This window comes from Nerophis ophidion, linkage group LG01 (assembly GCF_033978795.1).
Source record: "Nerophis ophidion isolate RoL-2023_Sa linkage group LG01, RoL_Noph_v1.0, whole genome shotgun sequence".
Classification (NCBI taxonomy): domain Eukaryota; kingdom Metazoa; phylum Chordata; class Actinopteri; order Syngnathiformes; family Syngnathidae; genus Nerophis; species Nerophis ophidion.
In genome coordinates this window covers 54,884,173-54,908,278 of record NC_084611.1, presented here as the reverse complement: position 1 = coordinate 54,908,278, position 24,106 = coordinate 54,884,173, and the positions used below count along the sequence as shown (strand labels likewise).

The 24,106-nt window shown below is 41.1% G+C and overlaps 1 protein-coding gene across 2 annotated transcripts in view; it reads left to right on the top strand.

Annotated features, from left to right (window-relative positions):
* LOC133557281 (sodium/potassium/calcium exchanger 3-like) overlaps window positions 1-24,106 on the top strand; it is a 98,391-nt gene that overhangs the window by 29,919 nt on the left and 44,366 nt on the right. For both annotated transcript variants that reach the window (XM_061907638.1, XM_061907647.1), the window contains exons 3-4: window positions 20,215-20,291; window positions 21,081-21,155. In XM_061907638.1, coding sequence (XP_061763622.1) covers window positions 20,215-20,291; window positions 21,081-21,155 — 152 coding nt within the window. The remainder of the gene's footprint in view (window positions 1-20,214; window positions 20,292-21,080; window positions 21,156-24,106) is intronic.

The following is a 24,106-nucleotide window of genomic DNA, read 5'->3' as shown; positions in this document are numbered from 1 at the left end:
AAAACAAGGCATCAAGGTCTTGCAGCCTTCAAAGGTTGTCTATAAAAGAAACCGGGGCCAAAGTTCAACTTACTTTCTTTTTATAAAGCGGAGCTATTATTTCTTCTCCTGCTTAACTCAAAGCATAATCTGCATCTCTGGTAGCTTCGTCTTCTCAGGACAATTGCTGTGTGTTAGTTACTGAGGCATGCTTCACCTTGTGTTTTAAATAGTCTCTAAATTGGGAACGTCTAAAAGTACTGTATGGTGGCAGCGTGGTATTAAACACTACAAATGTGTCAGTAGTATAGGCCCGCAGCTTTTGATTATTTTAGCAATCAATCTTACTAGTGCTGGGCGATATGGAAAAAAAAGGTATATCACGATATGGATCATTTCATATCATGATAACGATATACCACGATATATCTATGGTACGCTTTCAGTTCTATGAAAAATGTAACAACGTACTGTACATGACCACGTACCTTTTTTCTCACTTTATTTGCAAGTGAAATAAACAAATACATTTGGTATAGCAAACAACAATAGCAACAAAACACATTTTTCAAGTTTTTAAAACATTTGAAAATTTTGGAAAGTTTTACAAGTATTCGAGTTTCTCTGAAGTGCAGTCAGAACGCTAGAGCATAACTAAAAATAAACAAATACTTTTGGTATCAGATGTAAACAATTGCAATAAAAAAAAATGAAAAAGCACATATCTGCAATTATTAACGTTAGCCATTAGTATAGTCAGAACAGTAATAGATCACAATGACATTTAAACAAATACAGTTTTTCCCCCAGAAAATTTGTTAGTTAAGGTTGGTGACTCCCCAGGGGGTGGGTGGGTGTAAGGATCGGTGTAACTCTGCCTTTTGCCATCACGTCTCCACCTCATCGCTGCCACCACAGCCTGGGGGGCAATAGACTACAGACTGTGGTGAAGTAGGAAGGCTACGTTGAGTGAAGAAGCCTACATCTTTTGGTTGTGTTTTCCGCTCATTTTGCTGAATGCCGATATACGATATATATTGTATATCTCGATATTTTTCCCATAAAGTAAACACAAAACAGTCTTAGTAACCTGAGATACTAAAATAATGACTTACAAAGTCAAATTAATGACTTACTGTAAGTAAGCGTTTGGAATAAGCGTTTGAAAAAAGAGAGTTAAAAGTGGGGCCACATGCTGACATATGCTCAACTCATCATGCTTCATTTATTACAGCATTTGGGAAGCCTGCAGTTGATTTTTTTTATGTAAATGTTATATTTTTATCAAAATGGGATAGCAGGGACCCTGCCATTCAAAACTAGGCTGCTACATTACTAATAATTAATGTAACTATAGCTGAAAGAAATAGTACAAAAGCAATAGGAAAGACTATTCATCCCTGAACACCAGAGTTCATGTAGTCTTCATGATGCAGTTACATTATTATATCAACTGTTAGAGACAGAAACTCTTCATGTAACACAATGTCCTTTTTTGCTGCTTCAACACAGCTCAATCAACAAAGAAAAAGGTCAAGTGAAATAACTTAGTTGTTAACTGTAGGCCAATAATGCTTGTCTTTCTCTCAGACAGACAGGGCTTTGCTGTCCGTAACACATGCACACACACCGCACAGTGAGCTAACGTTACGCTAAAAGCTAATTAGTCTTCACCTCAAGGACTGTGAGCGAGCTGAGCTGCCGCTTATGTTTCTAGAACGTCAACGGGCTCATAGTGATGTTACTAATAGTTGATTTGGAAGTGTTTTATTATAATTTGGGGAGAGTCTGCTGCATTATGCTTACCTTTCTGCTCAATCCACCGAAGGAGCACTGACTCCATGCGCTCTGAATACGCACTGCTTATTGGCTGTCACATAGGCTCTGAATATGCACTGCTGATTGGCTGTTACCCCTCTGCGTGTAACCAATCGGATGGTTCTGTGGGTGGGACAATGCTGTGTGCTGCAGAGAGACAGGACTAAGCGGAGCAGCTTGTTAAGACTTTAGCTTAGACGGTGGCTTTTTCTTGTTAACGTGGCCGCCTTAACAACAAAGCGCTGCGGAAACCCTGAAATCCTTTTGATTAATCAAGTGTACCGAGACCATACCTTTAACAATGAGGCATGTGATGGCGTGTGTTATTTGTCGTTAAATGCGGGACGTTTTCTTGTAGGGTTTGTTTCGTACCAGAGCGTCTTGAATTTTTGGTTGATTGCGTTTAGCGCTGTAGCATTGATTGGTGTGACTCCTGCCTTTTGGGTCTTAGTGTACTCCTTCTCGTGGTGTTTTCTGAGATGGTAGAACGGGTTGGTTGTGTTAGCGTCGGGCAACTTAACACTTTCCTTGCATACTTTGCATATGACCGTTTTCTGCTCTGAATCCATGGCTTTGAAACCAAAATAAAGCCAGACTGACGAGCTACCCCTTCGTTTCGATAGGAGTTCGTCCTGGGACTCCGTCTCTGGAATCCAATGCCAATGATGATGTTGATTGATACACATGTGTGTAACCCCAGGTAACCCGCAACGGCGGGAGACGCTGGACACAAAGAGGGCACATAAAGCGCCGTCAAGACACAAAATCGAAAGAGAAATGAGAGCCTTTATATCAACGCATCCTTTTCTTTGTAAAAACAAATATGGTTTTCTTTCTCGTTTGACACCAAATACACTTACTGAATGTGCAATTATTGTTGATTTATCTGATGGCACAAGCCCTATTGATAAAATACAGCCTGTCACTTGAAACGATAAAAATAGAAATGGCACGATTTTCTATCGTGCCCACAATATGTATCGTCATATGGCCGAGGACTAAATCTTACAATTTTTTTCTTCAATTAATTGAGTAATTGAATAAAAAAACTCTTTATAGCTGTAATGCCTATTTTAGATAAAATAAACCAAAACATTTCTGCTGACCATAACATTCTTTTCTTTTGATAAATGCACATCATCGGCATTCATATAACACTTTTACTATGTGTGTATTAATACAATTTTTATTTAAAAAAAACTCTACGACACCAACAACCATGTCTCTTGTGTGCCCTAATGCAGCGGATACCATATATATGTATTTAAAGTTTTAAAAACTTTTATTAGTTATTCTCATTTAATGATTAGTTGAAGCAACAGAATATACTGTAAATTAAAGCTTTTTTTCAAATAAAATTAACCGATTTAAAAGATTAATAATTGCAGTCGTAGAATCTGGAATACAGAATGCATAATGCTCATTTGGTCAACTTTGGTGGAGTTTTCGGCGTGAATAGTTTCCCCGAGATGCAAAAGGAGGTGACGGGAAATGGCGTGAAGGCAAATACTGTCAAAGCGTGGACTGTGGTGTGGTTTGTTTTCCCGAGGTGCAAAGTGACTGGATCGGACAACGGTCGAAGGTACAAACATAATTTAATTTTAACACTCAAAAAAGGAAACAAACAAAACGAAAGGCGCTCACAAGGAGGTACAAAAACTCTGCTGAGAAAACAAAACTTGCGCTAAGGCAAAACTATGGACATAAACTAAAACTTGCACAATGGCAGAACTATGAACAACTAAAACGAAAACACTTACTGTGACCGAGAAAAGGGTATGAAAATAGGCAGCATGGATACAATGGGTTTGTCAAGGGTGATAGATGGTGATGTCGCCAGGCTGACTATCTTGCAACTGTGGCTTAAATAATACTGTGGTGATTAGTGAAAACAGGTGTGTGACATGGGGACAAGGTGAAAACTAATGGGTTGTCATGGAAACAAATCAAACCCTGAAGTGCAAAAACAGGAAACAATGGAGTCTTAAACACAACAGAACATAACTCAATAAAACATGATCACAAGACATGACAAATATATGTTTTAATTATACTAAAAAGTGCAAACAAAAGGCGCGCACAAGGCAGAGACACAAAACTAACACTAAAGCAGAACTATGGACATAAAACAAAAACACTTACGGTGACGAGAGCAGAGCAGCATGAACTATGAAAATTGCATGAAGCAGTAAACATGGCATGAAACAGAGTGAACCAAGTATGAAACAATCAATGACGCCAGAACGACCAACTGAAAAACCTTGCTGAAATAGATAAGGAAGTAATGATCGACAACATGTACGTGAGTCACAAGAGGATAGTTGAAACATGGTGACAAAACAAGGGAGTGAAAAAACAGGAACTAATAGAGTTGTTGGAGCCTATTTATATTATTTATTTATTAATTGTTTGGACAATGGAATCCAATGCCAATGATGATGTTGATTGATTATTGGATATTTTAGATTAATTATTATTGTGTTCAGCTGCTCACGCTCCTCCTGGTGAGCCACTTCCTCCTCCTATAATTAAGAGGACAGCACAGCTGGGTGCTTAGTCTGTCTGTCATGCTGAAGGAGTGAGGAGTGATATAGTTTGTTTACCACTAAATAAGTTATTTTGATTATGTAGAAAGTCAACAACGGTGAATATTTTTTGTTTGTGAAAATAAATTAGAAACATTTTGAATCTGGAAGTATCTCCGCGAGTTCTTATTGAAGAATTTAGTGCGTCATAAACCTCCTCCTAGAGGCTACTCTGCTAACTTTATTTTTATTTTTTCTAACCCTTTTTGGAACGCAAGAGTAGCCGTAACAGGAATCTTGAAGTAATAGAACCTAACTAAACAAAACATGATCATGAGACATGACACATTTTTTTGTGTAATTTTCTTTGAATTCATTATTTTTCAATTAATTTATTTAAAAAAATACAATATTTGTAAACAAAAAAATAAGAATGAAAAAAATGTTTCTCAATTTTTTCAATGATCATAATTGATTAATTTAATGTAAAAATATATGATATTTCACTATACAATACGCTCATTATCATCTCTAAACAGCTTATAAATAGGGTGTGTGTGTATTAAAACTAGTGCTGTCAAATGATAAATGTTATTAATCAGATTAATCACGTTTTTGAATTTTAATCAATCCTGATTAATCTTAGTAAATTACTTTCTAAAAATATTTTGACACAAATGCATTTTGAAGATGGTCTGTAAAACATAATCTTTTCACAATTTTGACCAAAGAACCACCATTACATGTTATGTAGACTGGCCACCACAAATGAATGAACATATGGTAAAAGCTGGAAAGGTTGGTCCATCCATCCATCCATTTTCTACCGCTTGTCCCTTTCAGGGTCGCGGGCGGAAAGCGGTGAACACCCTGGGACAAGTGGCATTCTAAAATAAGAAATAAAATGTTTTATTGTCAGTAAACCACCGGAATAGCCATATTTATTTTCCATTTCTGTCTTCATACTGCTTGTCTTTGGTCTCTTAATCAAGGTAAATATACAAAGAGTTCATGCGCCAAAAAAAAAAACAACGTTGTACGCCATTTCGCGGATTTTGAGTTGTGAGTACCACTACCGGTACTGGTACTAAAATGTATTTCGATACTTTTTGGTACTTTTCTAAATAAAGAGGACCACAAACAATTGCATTATTGGTTTTATTTTAACCAAAAATCTTAGGGTACATTAAACATATGTTTTTTGTTGCAAGTTTATCTCTAAATAAAATAGTGAACATACAAGACAACTTGTCTTTTAGTAGTAAGTAAACAAACAAAGGCTCCTAATTTAGTCTGCTGACATATGCAGTAACATATTATGTCATTTTCCATTGTATTATTTTGTCAACATTATTAAGGACAAGTGGTAGAATATTAATTATTAATCTACTTGTTCATTTACTCTTAATATCTGCTTAATTTCTGTTTAACATGTTCTATTTACACTTCTGTTAAAATTTAATAATCACTTATTCTTCTGTTGTTTGGATGCTTTACATTAGTTTTGGATGATACAAAAAATGTAAGTATCGATCTGATACCAAGTAGTTACAGGATCATGCAATGGTCATAATTTAAGTCCTCATGTGTCCAGGGACGTATTTCCTGAATTTTTTGTTTCATCTGACCACAGAATTTTCCTCCAGAAAGTCTTATCTTTGTCCATGCAATGTCAGCTGAAACAGAAAGATGAGGTGTTTGGCCACAATACCCAGTGATATGTTTGGGTGGAGAAAATGTGAGGCCTTTAATCCCAGGAACACAAATTTTACCGTCGAGCATGGTGGTGGTAGTATTATGCTCTGGGCCTGTTTTGCTGCCAATGGGATTGGTGCTTTAAATGGGACAATGAAAAAGGAGGATTACCGTATTTCCTTGAATTACCGCCGGGCATATGGTATGCGCCTGCCTTGAATTACTGCCGGGTCAAAATCGTTTCGCAGAATAATTAGCGCATGCTTAGTATTAGCGCCTGGTCAAACTCGTGACGTCACGAGTGACACTTCCCCTGTCATCATTTTCAAAATGGAGGAGGCTGATTTCAATACCGGTAATTTGAAATTGCATAAAGGGGTGAATATTAAGAGCTATTCAGTAGGATATAAGGTACAAGCTATTGAATACCGGTATGCTAAAAAGAACAGTAAGCAGCTATGTTTTATTAATATACCTGTGGAGCCGACGGTCCGACAGACAGGCAGGTATCCTTACATCACACTCAAATTTTTACTGCATGCCTTTGGTAAGCGCAGGGGTCAGAAGAGGTTTTAAATTAATTAGTGCATGCTTACTTTTACCGCATACCTTTGGTAAGCGGAGGGGTGAGAAGAGGTTTTAAATTAATTAGCGCCCCGGCAGCAATTCAAGGAAATACGTTACCTCCATATTCTTCATTACAACCTAAAATCATCAGGCCGTAGGTTGGCTTTGGGTGCAGTTGGGTATTCCAACAGGACAATGACCCCAAACACACGTCAAAAGTGGTAAAAGAATGGCTATGTCATGAGCCGTGGGCCGGATCATGTTTTGTTATTTTCTGTTAGTTTTGGAATCCCTTGGTTGCTGTTTTTGTGCACCCTTGAGTTTGTTTTTAGTTACCATGGTTACTTGTTATTTCCTCCTGTCTCTGATTGGTGTTCGGAACGCCCACCTGTTCCCAAGCACTAATCAGAGGCATTATTTAAGCTTGCCTTTGCCTGTCAGTCGGCCCTGGCTTCTTTGTTTGCTACATGCAACCGGTTTACATGAGTATTGCTTGTCTGTAGTCTATGCTAAGGGCAGCACGGTGGAACAAGGGGTTAGTGCAGGGGTCGGGAACCTTTTTGGCTGAGAGAGCCATAGAAGCCAAATATTTTAAAATGTATTTCCGTGAGACCCATATAATATTTTTTTTAACACTGAATACAACTAAATGTGTGCATTTTTATGTAAAACCAACATTAGGGTATAACACGTCTGTTATTTTTTTAAATAACATTTTTATTCTGAAGCTAACTAATAATGAAAAACATATTTCTTACCATTCTTGACTTCTTGAACAGGTGTGGTAGAAAACGGATGGATGGATAAAAATGCAAGAGAAAATGTTTTATTTTTTGAACGTTATTTTAACACTTTTTACCAGTGAAATTATTCATTACGTGTTAAGCAATGTTTTCTCAGATTTATCTGAGAGCCAGATGCAGTCATCAGAAGAGCCACATCTGGTTCTAGAGCCATAGGTTCCCTACCCCTGGGTTAGTGCATGTGCCTCACAATACGAAGGTCCAGAGTAGTCCTGAGTTCCATCCCGGGCTCGGCATCTTTCTGTGTGGAGTTTGCATGTTCTCCCCGTGAATGCGTGGGTTCCCTCCGGGTACTCCGGCTTCCTCCCACCGCCAAAGACATGCACCTGGGGATAGGTTGATTGGCAACACTAAATTGGCCCCAGTGTGTGAATGTTGTCTGTCTATCTGTGTTGGCCTTGCGATGAGGGGGCGACTTGTCCAGGGTGTACCCCGCCTTCAGCCCGAATGCAGCTGAGATAGGCTCCAGCACCCCCCGCGACCTCAAAAAGGACAAGTGGTATATAATGGTTGGATGGATAGTCTATGCTAAGTCTTAGCCTTAGCGTCCAGTGCGATCAGCACGTTTCTCCTTTGGCTTGTTTTCTGTTTTTGGTGCTTGTTTGTTTTCGAAAAATATAAATCATCTTCCTACCTGCACTTCCTGTGCTAACCCTCCCACCCCCACCCCCCACCCCCACGCACACACAGGTAACAGGCTAAATCGGGCTAGAATTAAGTTTTTAGAATGGCCTTCCCAACATCCTGACTGGACAATGCTGAAGAAACAAGTTCATGTTAGAAATCCAACAAATTTAATTGAACTGCACCAATTTTGTCAAGAGGAGTGGTCCAAAATTCAATCAGAAGCTTGACAGAAGCTTGTGGATGGCTACCAAAAGCGCTTTATTGCAGTGAAACTTGCCAAGGGACATGTTACCAAATATTAACATTGGTGTATGTATACTTTTGACCCAGCAGATTTGCTCACATTTTCAGTAGATCCATAATAAATTCAGGAAAGAACCAAAACTTCATGAATGTTTTTTTTGTGACAAACAAGTATGTGCTCCAATCACTCTATCACAAAATAATAGTTGTAAAAAATATTGGAAACTCAAGACAGCCATGACATTATGTCCTTCATGACTGTATATACATATATATCTATATATGTATATTTTTTAAATCAACCCCCTGAGAAAGCAAGTCCTCTCAGCCGCAGGGCTGAAATGTTTACGTATGCACAGCTTTGGATACAGTATGTATGTATACCAGTTTGTTTGGGGCATGGTGTGTGCCTCTGGATAGATGGTTGGGGGGGTTGGAGTCTTTAAAAGTCACGTTCCTCAGCACGGTAACTGCACACGGGACATGCGATGTGTCAGGCTGCATCAACATCGCCCACTGAGCATGTGCAGAACGGGCCCCCAGTTCTCCGCGAGCACTCATTTTATGCATGAGATGTACACGGGATGAGCTTATTCAGATTCCTTTGGGTAAAGGAGACAACTTTAATCAAGTTTTTTGGGGGGCATGCTGAGCACCATCAACCCTCAAGTTCTGTCTGTTGTCTCTCTTACTCTTTTATGTGCCATCATTAATAAAACATTGACAGTTTTCCTTTGTTTAGTATTTACTGGAATCAAACTGCAGGTCTAAGTGTCCTATAACTAATTAATAAAGACTGTTTAATACAGGAATGGTCAAATATTTTGACTCGGGGGGCCACAATTAGAGAAAAAAAATATAAATATATCTATTTTTTAACAACACTTATACAAAACCTCACAATAATATCTGATTGAATGCTAACATCATGGGTCTGTCATAATGCTAAACATTATGACAAACCGCCTTAAAAACAATGGCATTTTTCTATGAATGATAAAACACTGAATATTGACAAAATATGAAATTCTTACCCCCTTTCAATCGACATATTTTACAATGGAGTAAAATGCAACAAAAATGCAACAAACAGTGGAATAGGAAGGCAAAAGGTACAAAATAAACCCACCTACAATCTGATATATCACTAAGCTTTAGAACTTTGTTGTGAAAATCTCCTTCCGCGGCTGTAGAAGTGCTTCCCACCCACACTGCTTGGTGCCTCATCTGAGCTGCTGTGACGTACATGACCCTAGTAACTAATTTAATGACCATAGTAACTACAAACCCGATTTTCCATATGAGTTGGGAAATTGTGTTAGATACAATGATTTGCAAATCCTTTTCAAACCATATTCAATTGAATGCACTACAAAGACAAGATATTTGATGTTCAAACTCATAAACTTTTCTTTTGCAAATAATAATTAACTTATAATTTCATGGCTGTAACACGTGCCAAAGTAGTTGGGAAAGGGTATGTTGACCACTGTGTAACATCACATTTTCTTTTAACAACACTAAATAAACGTTTGGGAACTGAGGAAACTAATTGTTGAAGCTTTGAAAGTGGGATTCTTTCCAATTCTTGTTTTATGTAGAGCTTCAGTCGTTCAACAGTCCGGGGTCTCTGCTGTCGTATTTTAAGCTTCATAATGTGCCACACATTTTCGATGGGAGACAGGTCTGGACTGCGGGCAGGCCTGGAAAGTACCTGCACTCTTTTTTTACGAAACCACACCGTTGTAACACATGCTGAATGTGGCTTGGCACTATCTTGCTGAAATAAACAGGGGCGTCCATGAAAAATACGGTGCTAAGATGGCAGCATATGTTGTTCCAAAACTTGTATGTACCTTTCAGCATAAATGGTGCCTTTACAGGTGTGTAAGTTACCCATGCCTTGGGCACTAATGCACCCCCGTACCATCACAGATGCTGGCTCTTGAACTTTGCGCCGATAACAGTCTGGATGGTTCGCTTACCTTTGGTCCCGATGACACGATTTTTAATATTTCCAAAAACAATTTCCACTTTGCATCAGTCCATCTTAGATGATCTCGGGCCCAAAGAAGCCGGCAGCGTTTCTGGATGTTGTTGATAAATGGCTTTGGCTTTGCATAGTAGAGCTTTAACTTGCACTTACAGATGTAGCGACGAACTGTATTTAGTGACAGTAGTTTTCTGAAGTGTTCCTGAGCCCATGTGGTGATATCCTTTAGAGATTGATGTCGGTTTTTGATACAGTGCCGTCTGAGAGATCGAAGGTCACGGTCATTCAATGTTGGTTTCCGGCCATGCCGCTTACGTGGAGTGATTTCTCAAGATTCTCTTAACCTTTTGATGATATTGTGGACCGTAGATGTTGAAATCCCTACATTTCTTGCAATTGCACTTTGAGAAACGTTGTTCTTAAACTGTTTGACTATTTGCTCAAGCAGTTGTGGACAAAGGGGTGTACCTCGCCCCATCCTTTCTTGTGAAAGACTGAGCATTTTTTGAGAAGCTATTTTTATACTCACTCATGGCACCCACCTGTTCCCAATTAGCCTGCACACCTGTGGGATGTTCCAAATAAGTGTTTGATGAGCATTCCTTAACTTTATCAGTTACCAACTTCTTCGGGACGTGTTGCTGGCATCAAATTCTAAAGTTAATGATTATTTGCACAAAAAAAAAGTTTATCAGTTTGAACATCAAATATGTTGTCTTTGTAGTGCATTCAATTGAATATGGGTTGAAAATGATTTTCAAATCATTTTATTCTGTTTATATTTACATCCAACACAATTTTCCAACTCATATGGAAATGGGGTTTGTAATTAGATGACCATAGTAACCGGCATATCATCCATAAGTGCAGATTCCAACCAGTGAAATACTTAGTATAGTTGAAGACTTACGGTCATTGGAAAACATCACTGCACATCATAATGTCAGCTACACTTTCCATCTTGAAGATCTAAAAAAAAATATTTGGGAATGTCCAGCGGGCCAGATTGAAAAGCTTAACAGGCCTTAATTTGCCCAGGTCTGGTTTAATACATACATCTTAAGTGAATCAAAGCTTATAACGCTGTGTTTAAATTTAATGAACACCTTAACCTTTGTCCTGTGTTAGAGTCGGCACCGACCCGTTTTAGTTTTTAAATGCATAAAAGAACCACATAAATTTATTTTTTTGCATCAAGGCTTTTTGACTTTGTCAGGAACCTCTATTTCAACAAAACATTTATTTATTTATTTTCACCAAATTATAAAATGCTCTGGTTGAAATTATGACCATGGTGTTGTTAGGGTCGGTGTCGACCCAGTTATAAAAATGAGATTATTAAGCAATAATTAGAGCCAAAACTGAACACACTGACATCCAGCTCCTCTCCCAATCATTTAGACTTAGACTTGGACTTCCTTTTTATTGTCATTCAAATTTGAACTTTACAGTACAAATAAGAACTACATTTCGATGCATTAGCTCATGGTAGTGCAGGATAAAAAATAAAAAGGTGCAGATATAAATAAATAGATTACTGTACAGGTAAATATGCATCCACGTTTATGGATGTATGTTATATCGTCTTTTTATTCCAGCGAGTTAATCCATTTTGGGGGGAGTTGAGGGGATAATTTAATCATGATGCGTTCAAGAGTCTTACGGCCTGAGAAGCTGTTACAGAATCTGGATTTTGTTCTGCTTCGGAGGCTGCGGTACCTCTTCCGAGAGTCCAGCAGTGAAAACAGTCCTTGGTGGGGGTGGGAGTAGTCTTTGCAGATTTTCTGAGCCCTGGTCAGGCAGCGGCTTTTTGCGATCTCCTGGATAGGACGAAGAGGAGTCCTGATAATCTTTTCCGCCGTCCTCACCACTTTCAGGAGAGACCTCCAGTCTGAGGCACTGCAGGCTCCAGTCCAGACAGATATGCAGTTGGTCAGCAGGCTCTCTATAGTCCATCCATCCATCTTCTTCCGCTTATCCGAGGTCGGGTCACGGGGGCAACAGCCTAAGCAGGGAAACCCAGACTTCCCTTTCCCCAGCCACTTCGTCTAGCTCTTCCTGGGGGATCCCGAGGCGTTCCCAGGCCAGCCGGGAGACATAGTCTTCCCAACGTGTCCTGGGTCTTCCCCGTGGCCTCCTACCGGTTGGACGTGCCCTAAACACCTCCCTAGGGAGGCGTTCGGGTGGCATCCTGACCAAATGCCCGAACCACCTCATCTGGCTCCTCTCGATGTGAAGGAGCAGCGGCTTTACTTTGAGTCCCTCCCGGATGACAGAGCTTCTCACCCTATCTCTAAGGGAGAGCCCCGCCACACGGCGGAGGAAACTCATTTCGGCCGCTTGTACCCGTGATCTTATCCTTTCGGTCATGACCCAAAGCTCATGACCATAGGTGAGGATGGGAACGTAGATTGACCGGTAAATTGAGAGCTTTGCCTTCCGGCTCAGCTCCTTCTTCACCACAGCTCTCTATAGTGCCTCTGTAAAATGTGCTGAGAATGGGGGGAGGGAGCTGTGCTTTTTTCATCCGACGCCAAAAGTGCATGCGCTGCTGAGCTCTTTTTACAAGAGCTCCTGTGTGTAGGGACCAAGTTATATTGTCAGTGATATGCACCCCCAGGAACTGCTGCTTACCATGTCCACCGCCGTGCCGTTGATGAAGAGTGGAGCGTGGCTGGACTGGTGCTTCCTGAAGTCAACGATGATCTGATTGGTCTTGTCGACGTTCAGGACCAGGTTGTTGGTTGTGCACCAGTCAACCAGATGTTTCACCTCCTCCCTGTAGTCCATGTCGTTATTGTCACGAATGAGGCCCACTACTGTCGTGTCGTCCGCATACTTCACAATGTGGTTAGTAGTGGACCTGGCGCAGCAGTCATGGGTCATCAATGTGAACAGCAGTGTACTCAGGACACAGCCCTGGGGGGAGCCGGTGCTCAGGGAGATGGCACTGGAGGTGTTGTTGCCCACTCTCACAGACTGGGATCTGTCTGTGAGGAAGCCAAGCAGCCAGTTGCATAGGGGGGTACTGAAACCAAGGGAGGCCAGTTTGCTCACCAAATGCTGCGGGATGATGGTGAGCTGAAGTCTAGAAACAACATCCGCACGTGTGTGTCCTTCCCTTCCAGATGTTCTAAGCTCAGGTGGAGTGGAGAGGAGATGGCGTCCTCTGTGGAGCGGTTTGGGTGGTATGGGTAGAATGTGGGGGGGAAGTCTGGAGACTTCGAGCTGATTGGACTGGGGGGAATGTACACTGCTGTGAAGATCATAGCACTGAATTCCTGGGGTGAGTAAAATGGTCTGCAATTTATAGTTAATATTTCTACATCGGGAGAGCAGTGACATGAGACTATCTTCCCGTTGTTGCGCCAGTTGTTATTGATGTGTATACAAACACCACCTCCTCGGGATTTACCAGTGAAAGTGCTGCTCCTGTCCGACCGAAACATAGTCAGCCCCTCAATGCTAACTGCCTCGTCCGGAACGGATAGTTTCAGCCACGCTTTTGTGAGAATTATGCCGCAGCAGTCTCTCATCTCGCATCTTGCATATAAATCCAGCTTCAGATAGTCCAGTTTGTTCTCCAGGGAGCGGACATTTGAGAGCAGGATGGAAGGAAGCGGCGTTCTGTGAGGATTAGCGTTTAGCTCTGTTGTTAGTCCCGCTCGGCATCCCCGCTTCTGCTTCCGATCACACCGCTTACGTCTCCTCTGTCCACGGTCCCCTCTGGTACTAGGCTCCGCTGCTTCACAGGCCGCTGGATATAGCCGGCGTAGTATTACGAGGCTAGCGAGGAGGTACAAGGTATACGCATCTTTCAGTCCAATACATCCAAAATTGTTACCACGGAGTGTCCAAGCTGGAAGCCAGCCATGAAATTCACATAATTTACTGGTAGATTTGCCAAAATGTTCTATTACTACCAAGAGCCTCTGCAGCCACAGCCAAGCAGGGCGTCGCCATCTTGAGAACATCATGTGAGCTTTAGGGGATTTTCATTTTACATTGTTATACAGTACAAAAACAAACAAAGACGGGCATGTCCAGACATGTGAAGTCAATTCAGTATAAAATGATTAAAATTAAAAAATAAATAAAACAAGTTTATTTAAGAGATGTGTTCTGATATCCCTCAGTAATAGTCAGGTAACACAACAACATTTTATTTATTTATACGATTCTCTTGAGGTTCATTTGACCATTTTTTAAATTGAAATCAAGGGGTATACTGACAAAAAAAAGGCCCAATGGCCCACACCAAAAATACTAAAACCAATATTTTCATGGATAAGGAAGCCTAAAAAGGTAACTAAGAGATGAGAAACAAATTGGATAATAGATCATTGTTTTTAGTGTATTTTACAGCTGATTTAAGACATGGGTCCAAACTGACCCTTTAACATAATAATAATAATAATAATAATTAAAGGTATGTTTTACAGGGTTTAGTGCATGTGCCTCACAATACGAAGATCTTGAGTAGTCCTGGGTTCGATCCTTTGCTCAAGATCTTTCTGTGTGGAGTTTGCATGCTCTCCCCGTGACTGCGTGGGTTTCAAAGACATGCACCTGGGGATAGGTTGATTGTCAACACTAAATTGTCCCTAGTGTGTGAACGTGAGTGTGAATGTTGTCTGTCTATCTGTGTTGGCCCTGCGATGAGGTGGCGACTTGTCCTGAGATCGGTTGGTCGTGAGTTCAAAAGTCATACCAAAGATTATAAAAATGGGACCCATTACCTCCCTGCTTGGCACTCAGCATCAAGGGTTGGAATTGGGGGTTATATCACCATAAATGTTTCCCGGGCGCGGCCACCACTGCTGCTCACCGCTCACCTCACCTCCCAGGGGGTGATCAAGGGTGATGGGGTTAAATGCAGAGAATAAGTTCCCCACACGTAGTGTGAGTGTGACAATCATGGGTACTTTAACTTTAACTTTTAACCCTTGGGACAGTGTTGGACCCCGCTTCCTACAAACCCCGTTTCCATATGAGTTGGGAAATTGTGTTAAATGTAAATATAAATGGAATACAATGATTTTCAAATCATTTTCAACACATATTCAGTGGAATATGCTACAAAGACTACATATTTGATGTTCAAATATATTTTGCAAATAATCATTAACATTAGAATTTGATGCGAGTAACATGTGACAAAGAAGTTGGGAAAGGTGGCAATAAATACTGATAAAGTTGAGGAATGCTCATCAAACACTTATTTGGAACATCCCACAGGTGTGCAGGCTAAATGGGAACAAGTGGGTGCCATGATTGGGTACAAAAAAACTTCCCAAAAAATGCTCAGTCTTTCACAAGAAAGCATGGGGCGAGGTACACCCCTTTGTCCACAACTGCGTGAGCAAATAGTCAAACAGTTTAAGAACAACGTTTCTCAAAGTGCAATTGCAAAAAAATTAGGGATTTCAACAGCTACGGTCCATAATATCATCTGAGAATCTGGAGAAATCACTCCATGTAAGCGGCATGGCCGGAAACCAACATTGAATGACCATGACCTTCGATCCCTCAGACGGCACTGTATCAAAAACCGACATCAATCTCTGAAGGATATCACCACATGGGCTCAGGAACACTTCAGAAAACCACTGTCACTAAATACAGGAAAACCACTGTCACTTAATACAGTTTGTCGCTACATCTGCAAGTGCAAGTTAAAGCTCAACTATGCAAAGCCATAGGCATTTATCAACAACATCCAGAAACGCAGCCGGCTTCTATGGGCACAAGATCATCTACGATGGACTGATGCAAAGTAGAAAAGTGTTCTGTGGTCTGACGAGTCCACATTTCAAATTGTTTTTGGAAATATTCGACATCGTGTCATCCGGACCAAAGGGGAAGCGAACCATCCAGACTGTTGTCGACGCAAAGTTCAAAAGCCTCATCTGTGATGGTATGGGGGTGCATTCGTGCCCAAGGCATGGGTAATTTACACATCTGTGAAGGCACCATTCATGCTGAAAGGTACATATAGGTTTTGGAACAACATATGCTGCCATCTAAGCGCCGTCTTTTTCATGGACGCCCCTGCTTATTTCAGCAAGATAATGCCCAGCCACATCCAGCACATATTACAACGGTGTGGCTTCATAAAAAAAGAGTGCGTGTACTTTCCTGGCCCGCTTGCAGTCCAGACCTGTCTCCCATCGAAAATGTGTGGCGCATTAGACACCTGACTGTTGAACGACTGAAGCTCTACATAAAACAAGAATGGGAAAGAATTCCACTTTCAAAGCTTCAACAATTAGTTTCCTCAGTTCCCAAACGTTTATTGAGTGTTTTTAAAAGAAAAGGTGATGTAACACAGTGGTGAACATGCCCTTTCCCAACTACTTTGGCACATGTTGCAGCCATGAACTTCTAAGTTGATTCTTATTTCCAAAAAGAAAGAAATAAAGTATATGAGTTTTAACATCAAATATTTTGTTTTTGTAGTGCATTCAATTGAAAATGAAAGGATTTGCAAATCATTGTATTCTGTTTATATTTACATCTAACACAATTTCCCAACTCATATGGAAACGGGGTTTGTAATTTCCATAGCCTCTATCATCCATCTCATCTATTTTTATCTTTTTCATCAAATTACTTCTCTGTGTTGTCTCCTTCGTAAAGTTTTGTTGCAACTGAATCTCTGTGTTGTGTCTGTGTTTGTGTTTGTTGTGGCTTTTGCAATCTTGCTGTAGCTGAAAGTTATGGTATTGAAGGGGAGACAGTCGGAGTTAAACTCTGAAATGTTTATCTTTTTTATTATTTTATTTTTTTATTGATCAATCCAACAAAACAATGAAATAATGCAATTCCAATTCCAAAACCAAATTTCGACCCAGCGACATTCAGAATAGCTATCAACAGAGCAATTGAGAGGACACACAAACATGACACAAAACAATCTAAAATCAGTCAACCAAAAATGAATATTATCAACAACAGTATCAATATTAGTAACAATTTCAACACAGCAGTGATTAAAAATCCTTAATTGACATTATCATTACAGACATTTATAAAAATATAAACACATTAAAAAAAATAATTTACAAGAACTAACAAAATCAGAGGATCAAAACACATAGACAAAAACTGCTTGTGGAAGTCGCTTCCTAGCGGTCCCACTGACAGACACGTCACAGGATCCAAGCTTGCAGGTTTTAACAAAGTTTTAATGCTCATATATTTCATCAACTGTTTCCTTCTCCCAGAACTTGAATTTTCAGCCACGTCCATACCTCTCTTCCCCTCTGCTCACGGCCGCTTACTGTTAAAGACAACAGATGATTGGATTACCACGTACCACCTGTGAAATGTAATCACCTGCCAGCTATGTCTCGCCGTCAGCACATGCCCCGCCCCTGTCAGATGGTGCTCGTCCTCAGTACCATGGACAGCGGCAGTGACTTTTCCTCCTGCAAGCAGCGCTGACTACACCTCCCCCCACACTGCTGTTCGCCCAAACTCCCGTTTAGAAACTCAGTCAGCACAGATACACCCAAACTCTGCCGCTATCGCACACGTCACACGCAACAAAACCATTTCTTAAATGCACACAGACACACGTCGTAGATATCAAACTATTGTCTTGTGGTTTCTGCCTTTGTTGTGATCTTTTTCGACAACCGTAGATACCCGCCATTTTTGTTTTCATGACGCCACTGACGGGAAAATAGACGTACTGTAACAAAAATGACGGGGAGAAGACGCTGCCGGAGGTGAGCCACGTAAATAAGACCGCACACAAAATGATGATCTATAAAAAGTTATCTATGCAACATTTTGACCAAAGAACCACCATTACATGTTATGTAGACCAGTGGTCTTTTATTTTATTCATTTTTATATAAAAAATAAAAATAAAATGTTTTTTATTTTTTTATTAAATCAACATAAAAAAACACAATATACACTTACAATTAGTGCACCAACCACAAAACCTCCCTTTTTCATGACAAAAACGTCCCTTTTTCATGACACAGGGAGAAAAAAAAAAGAAAAAAAAAAAAAACGGATTCCTCTCATGCTCAAACACCTTAATTAGCGTGATAAGTTTGTGTTCAGCAGAGCGTAAATCTAAAGCAAAAGTGCCACAGCGCACCAGCACAGGGAAAACAACCCAAACTAAAGTCATGATGCATCTTTGGTCAAACCCCCATGGTGCCAGCTGGGGCACCTTCCAGAATGCAGTCAGACAGGAAAGCAAGCCGTCAGCTGCAGGGACAGAATGAAGCACACCGAGGCCCCGTTTACACAAAGGTTATCCAGAGTAAATAAATCAATCAATGTTTATTATACAGCCCTAAATCACAAGTGTCTCAAAGGGCTGCACAAGCCACAACGACATTCTCGGTTTAAATCGCAAGGAAAAACTCAACGCAGTGGGATGGCAATGACAAACCTTGGAGAGGATCGCAGGCTCTCTCATTAAACCGAGGCAGCAGGGATTACACACTGCGCTTCCATCCCTTCACTTAATAAATCTGCGCCCCATAGCTGGTAAGATTGACAAACTGCTGCTCCTAAACACCAGAAACAGGGATTTTTGCAAATCCGGCGCCCTGTGTTTCACCGAAACCTGGCTCATAGCTCACTACACCTACCGGACTTTCAGTTCCTAAATAAGCTTTCTGGGAAGAAGAATGGTGGCGGAATACGCTATAAACGAAGGATGGTGCACAGATGTCACATTGCTGACGCAGACTTGTAGCCCACATCTGGAGAGGTTTTTTTTTTTATAAACTGTAATATGGTTTCTTTGCTGTGGGAGTTCACCTCGTTTATTATGGTCAGTGTTTATATCCCACCTCAGGCCGGCGTAACAGAAGCATTTCAATACCTGGCTGACAATATTGCAGACGTGGAGAAAAAAAAAAATCCTGTTTCCCTGCACATCACCAGGAGAACTAACACACTGGACCACTTCTGCATATTTATAAAAGACACTTCGCCCTGTTGCTCATGCAGCTTTAGGACTATTTGGTGTTTCTGGGTAGTGTTGATAAATGGCTTTTGCCTTGCATAGTACAGTTTAACTTTCACTTCCAGATGTAGCGACAATCTGTAGTTGATGACCGTTGTTTTCCTAAGTGTCCCTGAGCCCATATGGTGATATCCATTACACACTGATTTTGCTTTTTGATGCAGTACCGCCTGAGGGATTAAAGGTGCGCAATATCATTGCTTACGTGCAGTGATTTCTGCAGATTCTCTGAACTTTTTGATTATATTACGGACCGTAGATGCTGAAATCCCTAAATTCCTTGCAAAAGCTTGTTGACAAATGTTGTTCTTAAACTGTTGGACAATTTGCTTACGCATTTGTTCACAAAGTAGTGACCCTCGCCCCATGCTTGTTTGTGAGTGAATGAGCATTTCATGGAAGCAGCTCTTATTCCCAATCATGGCACCCACTTGTTCTCAATTAGCCTGTTCACCTGTGGGATGTTCCAAATAAGTGTTTGACGATCATTCTTGAACTTTTTAGTCTTTTTTGCCACTTGTGCCAGTTTTTTGAAACATGTTCCAGGCATCAATTCTCAAATGAGCTAATATTTGCAAAAAATAACGTTTTCCAGTTCGAATGTTAAATATCTTGTGTTTGCAGTCTATTCAATTGAATATAAGTTGAAACAGATTTGCAAATTATTGTATTCTGTTTTTTTTTTACCATTAACACAATGTGCCAACTTCACTGGTTTCGGGTTTTGTACTTAAAAAAAAAAAAAAAAATCTGCCTTGTGGTGAATCGCAATATTTGAAGCAAGGTGTGGCAAGGACGACTGGTTTTAGTATCGGCCGATCTCACTCATGGATGATCAGAATCTGCAGCATACAACTCTGATCGGAACATCCCTACAATAAAATGATAACGGCAGAAAACCCACCTGCTGTACCTCATTCCTCAATATCTCCTTGTCCATTATTGCCATGTTTCTTTGTCTTGCAGCTTTGCAGGAGTTCCCCACAGACCTGTTCACGAACAAAGAGAGAACAGAAGGAGCAGTGGCCTTGCATGTCTTGTGTGTAAGTTAAGTGTGCGTCTGTATAATTCAAAAGAGTGGGCTTTTACTAATTTATGAAACCAGTACTTTTTAAACAAAGCCTGGTATTATGCAAATAGAAAGGTGAGACACTATGGATGAGTGTCTGAATAAAACATTTGTCCACACACACACACACACACACATATTTTCCATCCATCGATTCATTTTCTAATGCTTGTCCCTCTCAGGGGGTGCTGGAGCCTATCCCAGCCGCACTCAGGCCGAAGGCGCGGTACACAAATATTTTATAAATTTATATTTTTCTATGCATTTTGACTGCTTTTTGACATGCTAAAGTGGGAGTATAAATTGTCTATTTTCTAATTTGTTGGCTTTTTAATATAGTGTGTGTGTGTGTCTGTTGTGTGTGTGTGTGTGTGTGTGTGTGTGTGTGTGTGTGTGTGTGTGTGTGTGTGTGTGTGCGTGCGTGCGTGCGTGCGTGCGTGCGTGCGTGCGTGCGTGCGTGTGTGTGTGTCCGTCCTTGTATTTTTATCCTTCTTGAGACATCAACAAGGAAAAGTACCTTCCATATGAGGACCGGTGAACCAGTTAGGACCGAAATCATGGTCCCAATAATAATACAATAATTACAGAAAAATAGTGACATTTTTTGAGTAAAAGTATGACTTTTGTCTTGATTTTGCCAAGTAAAATCCCGATGATTATTATAATATTGCCAACATTTTTAAGTTTTCTTATAAAAATGGTGACATTTATCGTGCTTACTGATCCTTGTGTAATTGTTATCACTTTCTTTCTCTCTTCACAGACCATATACATGTTTTGTGCTCTAGCTTTGGTCTGCGATGACTACTTTGTCCCCTCCCTGGAGAAGATATGTCAGGTATCAGTGTTTGAATTAGAATGTTAAGAAACATAAATCCGGTTTGAGTGTGATTGTGTTTCAATACAATGTATATTTTTTAATCAATTTGTGAAATGTCACCAATATGTAATAAATAGGGGGTGTCCCATTCCAATATTGATATTGGGTATAGGAGTTCAATATCATATCATGTCTGGTTGCAAATCCAGCCGCACACAATGCCGCTGCACCTGGAGGCACAATCAAGTTCTCAAGAGCCTGGCTGCAGCACTTCAGACCAAGAGAAATGGAACCAACTCCTTACCCCCAAGACCGAGCAATTCAATAAAAACAACATTCATCCGGGGGGGACAGGACAAGCCAAAGAACTTGCCTATGAAGCCAGATCTGGACACCTATCCACGGCCCGAGACTGGAAGATGCTTGTAGATGTTGGCCAGCAACTCATCTTTCCACTTGAGATTGCTTCCACCAGCCTTAGGCCAGACATGGTACTCTGGTCCACTTCACAAAGATCTGTGTATATCATAGAACTATGAACGCAAGAAACTGCGATACACATTGCTGGCAGAAGACGCGACTCAAAATGGCTGGAATGCAAAGGTTTGTCCGGTTGAAGTGGGATGCAGAGGATTTGTGGCATCTTCCACCATCAGATTGCTGAAGAAACTTGGAATTCACGAACAGGTTCTGAGGCAGATTATCAGAGCAGTTTCTGAAGCAGCTGAAAGAGGCAGCAAATGGTTGTGGATCAAACGCAAGGACCCTTGGTGGGCTCTAAGAACAGGACCCACTCCCCCCCACGTTTCCAACGCTCCAACCTGAGGAGGGCTTCTCAGGTATGCAGTCAGCTCTAAGCTTGTGTCAAGGAAGAGGACGGCCCTGCCTTGCATAGTCCCTTGGGATGTTAGTCATTTCATAGCTACGCTAATCCTAATGATTGGGCATGGGACACAAGCTACGGTGTTGATCACCTGTTAGCTGGCCGCCTTTGATGAGGGTGTTTAGTGAGTAAAGGCCATAACACCCCAGGATTCAAAGGAACGCTACTGAGGATGTGTCCCAAATGTATATCTAATCCCATTCTAAGGAATACATCTCCCATCCCACTCTTAACATCAAGGAAAATCCCATGTGAGTCCACACTATATTTTGGCACAATGGACAGTCTTAACATCACGTCCCGTGTTATATTATTCAGCAAAATCGGATTATTATCGGCTTTCAAGTAAAATCGCTGATACAAGCATTCCTGCAACATGTTTACTTGAACACATCTGGAAAACCAGTTAATATCTTAATGTAATCCAATTAGAACAAAAGGTTAGTATTTTGAGAGTTGGTAAGGGAACCGGAGGGTGTGTTCCAACTATCGTGGGATCACACTCCTCAGCCGTCCCGGTAAGGTCTATTTAGGTCTACTGGAGAGGAGGCTATGCGGGATAGTCGAACCTCGGATTCAGAAGGAACAGTGTGGTTTTCGTCCTGATCGTGGAACTGTGGACCAGCTCTATACTCTCGGCAGGGTCCTTGAGGGTGCATGGGAGTTTGCCCAACCAGTCTACATCTGCTTTGTGGACTTGGAGAAGGCATTCGACCGTGTACCGCAGGAAGTCATTTGGGGAGTGCTCAGAGAGTATGGGGTAACAGACTGTCTGATTGTGGCGGTCCGCTCCCTGTGTGATCAGTGTCAGAGCTTGGTTTGCATCGCCGGCAGCGAGTCCAGACCTGTTTCCAGTGACTCCGCCAAGGCTGCCCTTTGTCACCGATTCTGTTCATAACATTTTTGGACAGAATTTATAGACGCAGTCAGGGCGTTGAGGGTGACTGGTTTGGTGGCTGCGGGATTAGGTCTCTGCTTTTTGCAGATGATGTGGTCCTGATGGCTTCATCTGGCCAAGATCTTCAGCTCTCACTGGATCGGTGTGCAGCCGAGAGTGAAGCAACTGGGATGAGAATCAGCACCGCCAAGTCCGAGTCCATGGTTCTCGCCCGGAAAAGGGTGGAGTGCCATCTCCGGGTTGGGGAGGAGATCTTTCCCCAAGTGGAGGAGTTCAAGTACCTCGGAGTCTTGTTCACGAGCGAGGGAAGAGTGGATCCTGAGGTCGACAGGCAGATCGGTGCGGCGTCTTCAGTAATGCGGACGCTGTATTGATTCGCTGTGGTGAAGAAGGAGCTGAGCCGGAATGCAAAGCTCTCAATTTACAGGTTGATTACACCTATGGTTATGAGCTTTGGGTCATGACCGAAAGGACAAGATCACGGGTTACAAGCGCCCGAAATGAGTTTCCTCCGCCGGGTGGCGGGGCTCTCCCTTAGAGATAGGGTGAGAAGCTCTGTCACCCGGGAGGAGCTCAAAGTAAAGCCACTGCTTTTCCACATCGAGAGGAGCCAGATGAGGTGGTTTGGGCATCTGGTCAGGATGCCAACCGAACGCCTCCCTAGGGAGACCGGTAGGAGGCCACGGGGAAGACCCAGGACACGTTGGGAAGACTATCTCTGCTGGCTGGCCTGGGAACGCCTTGGGATCCCCCGGGAGGAGCTGGACGAAGTGGCTTGGGAGAGGGAAGTCTGGGATCCCTGCTTAGGCTACTGCCCCCGCGACCCGACCTTGGATAAGCGGAAGAGGAATGATGGATGGGATATATATATATATATATATATATATATATATATATATATATATATATATATATATATATATATATATATATATATATATATATATATAAAATATATATATATATATATAAAAAAAAAAATATATATATATATATATATATATATATATATATATATATATATATATATATATATATATATCAGTGGTTCTTAACCTTGTTGGAGCTACCGAACCCCACCAGTTTCATATACGCATTCATCGAACCCAACTTCTTTAGTGAAAAATAAAATGTTATTTTTAAGAAAATTCAAGACAGTTATGTTTTTGGTAACACTTTAGTATGTGG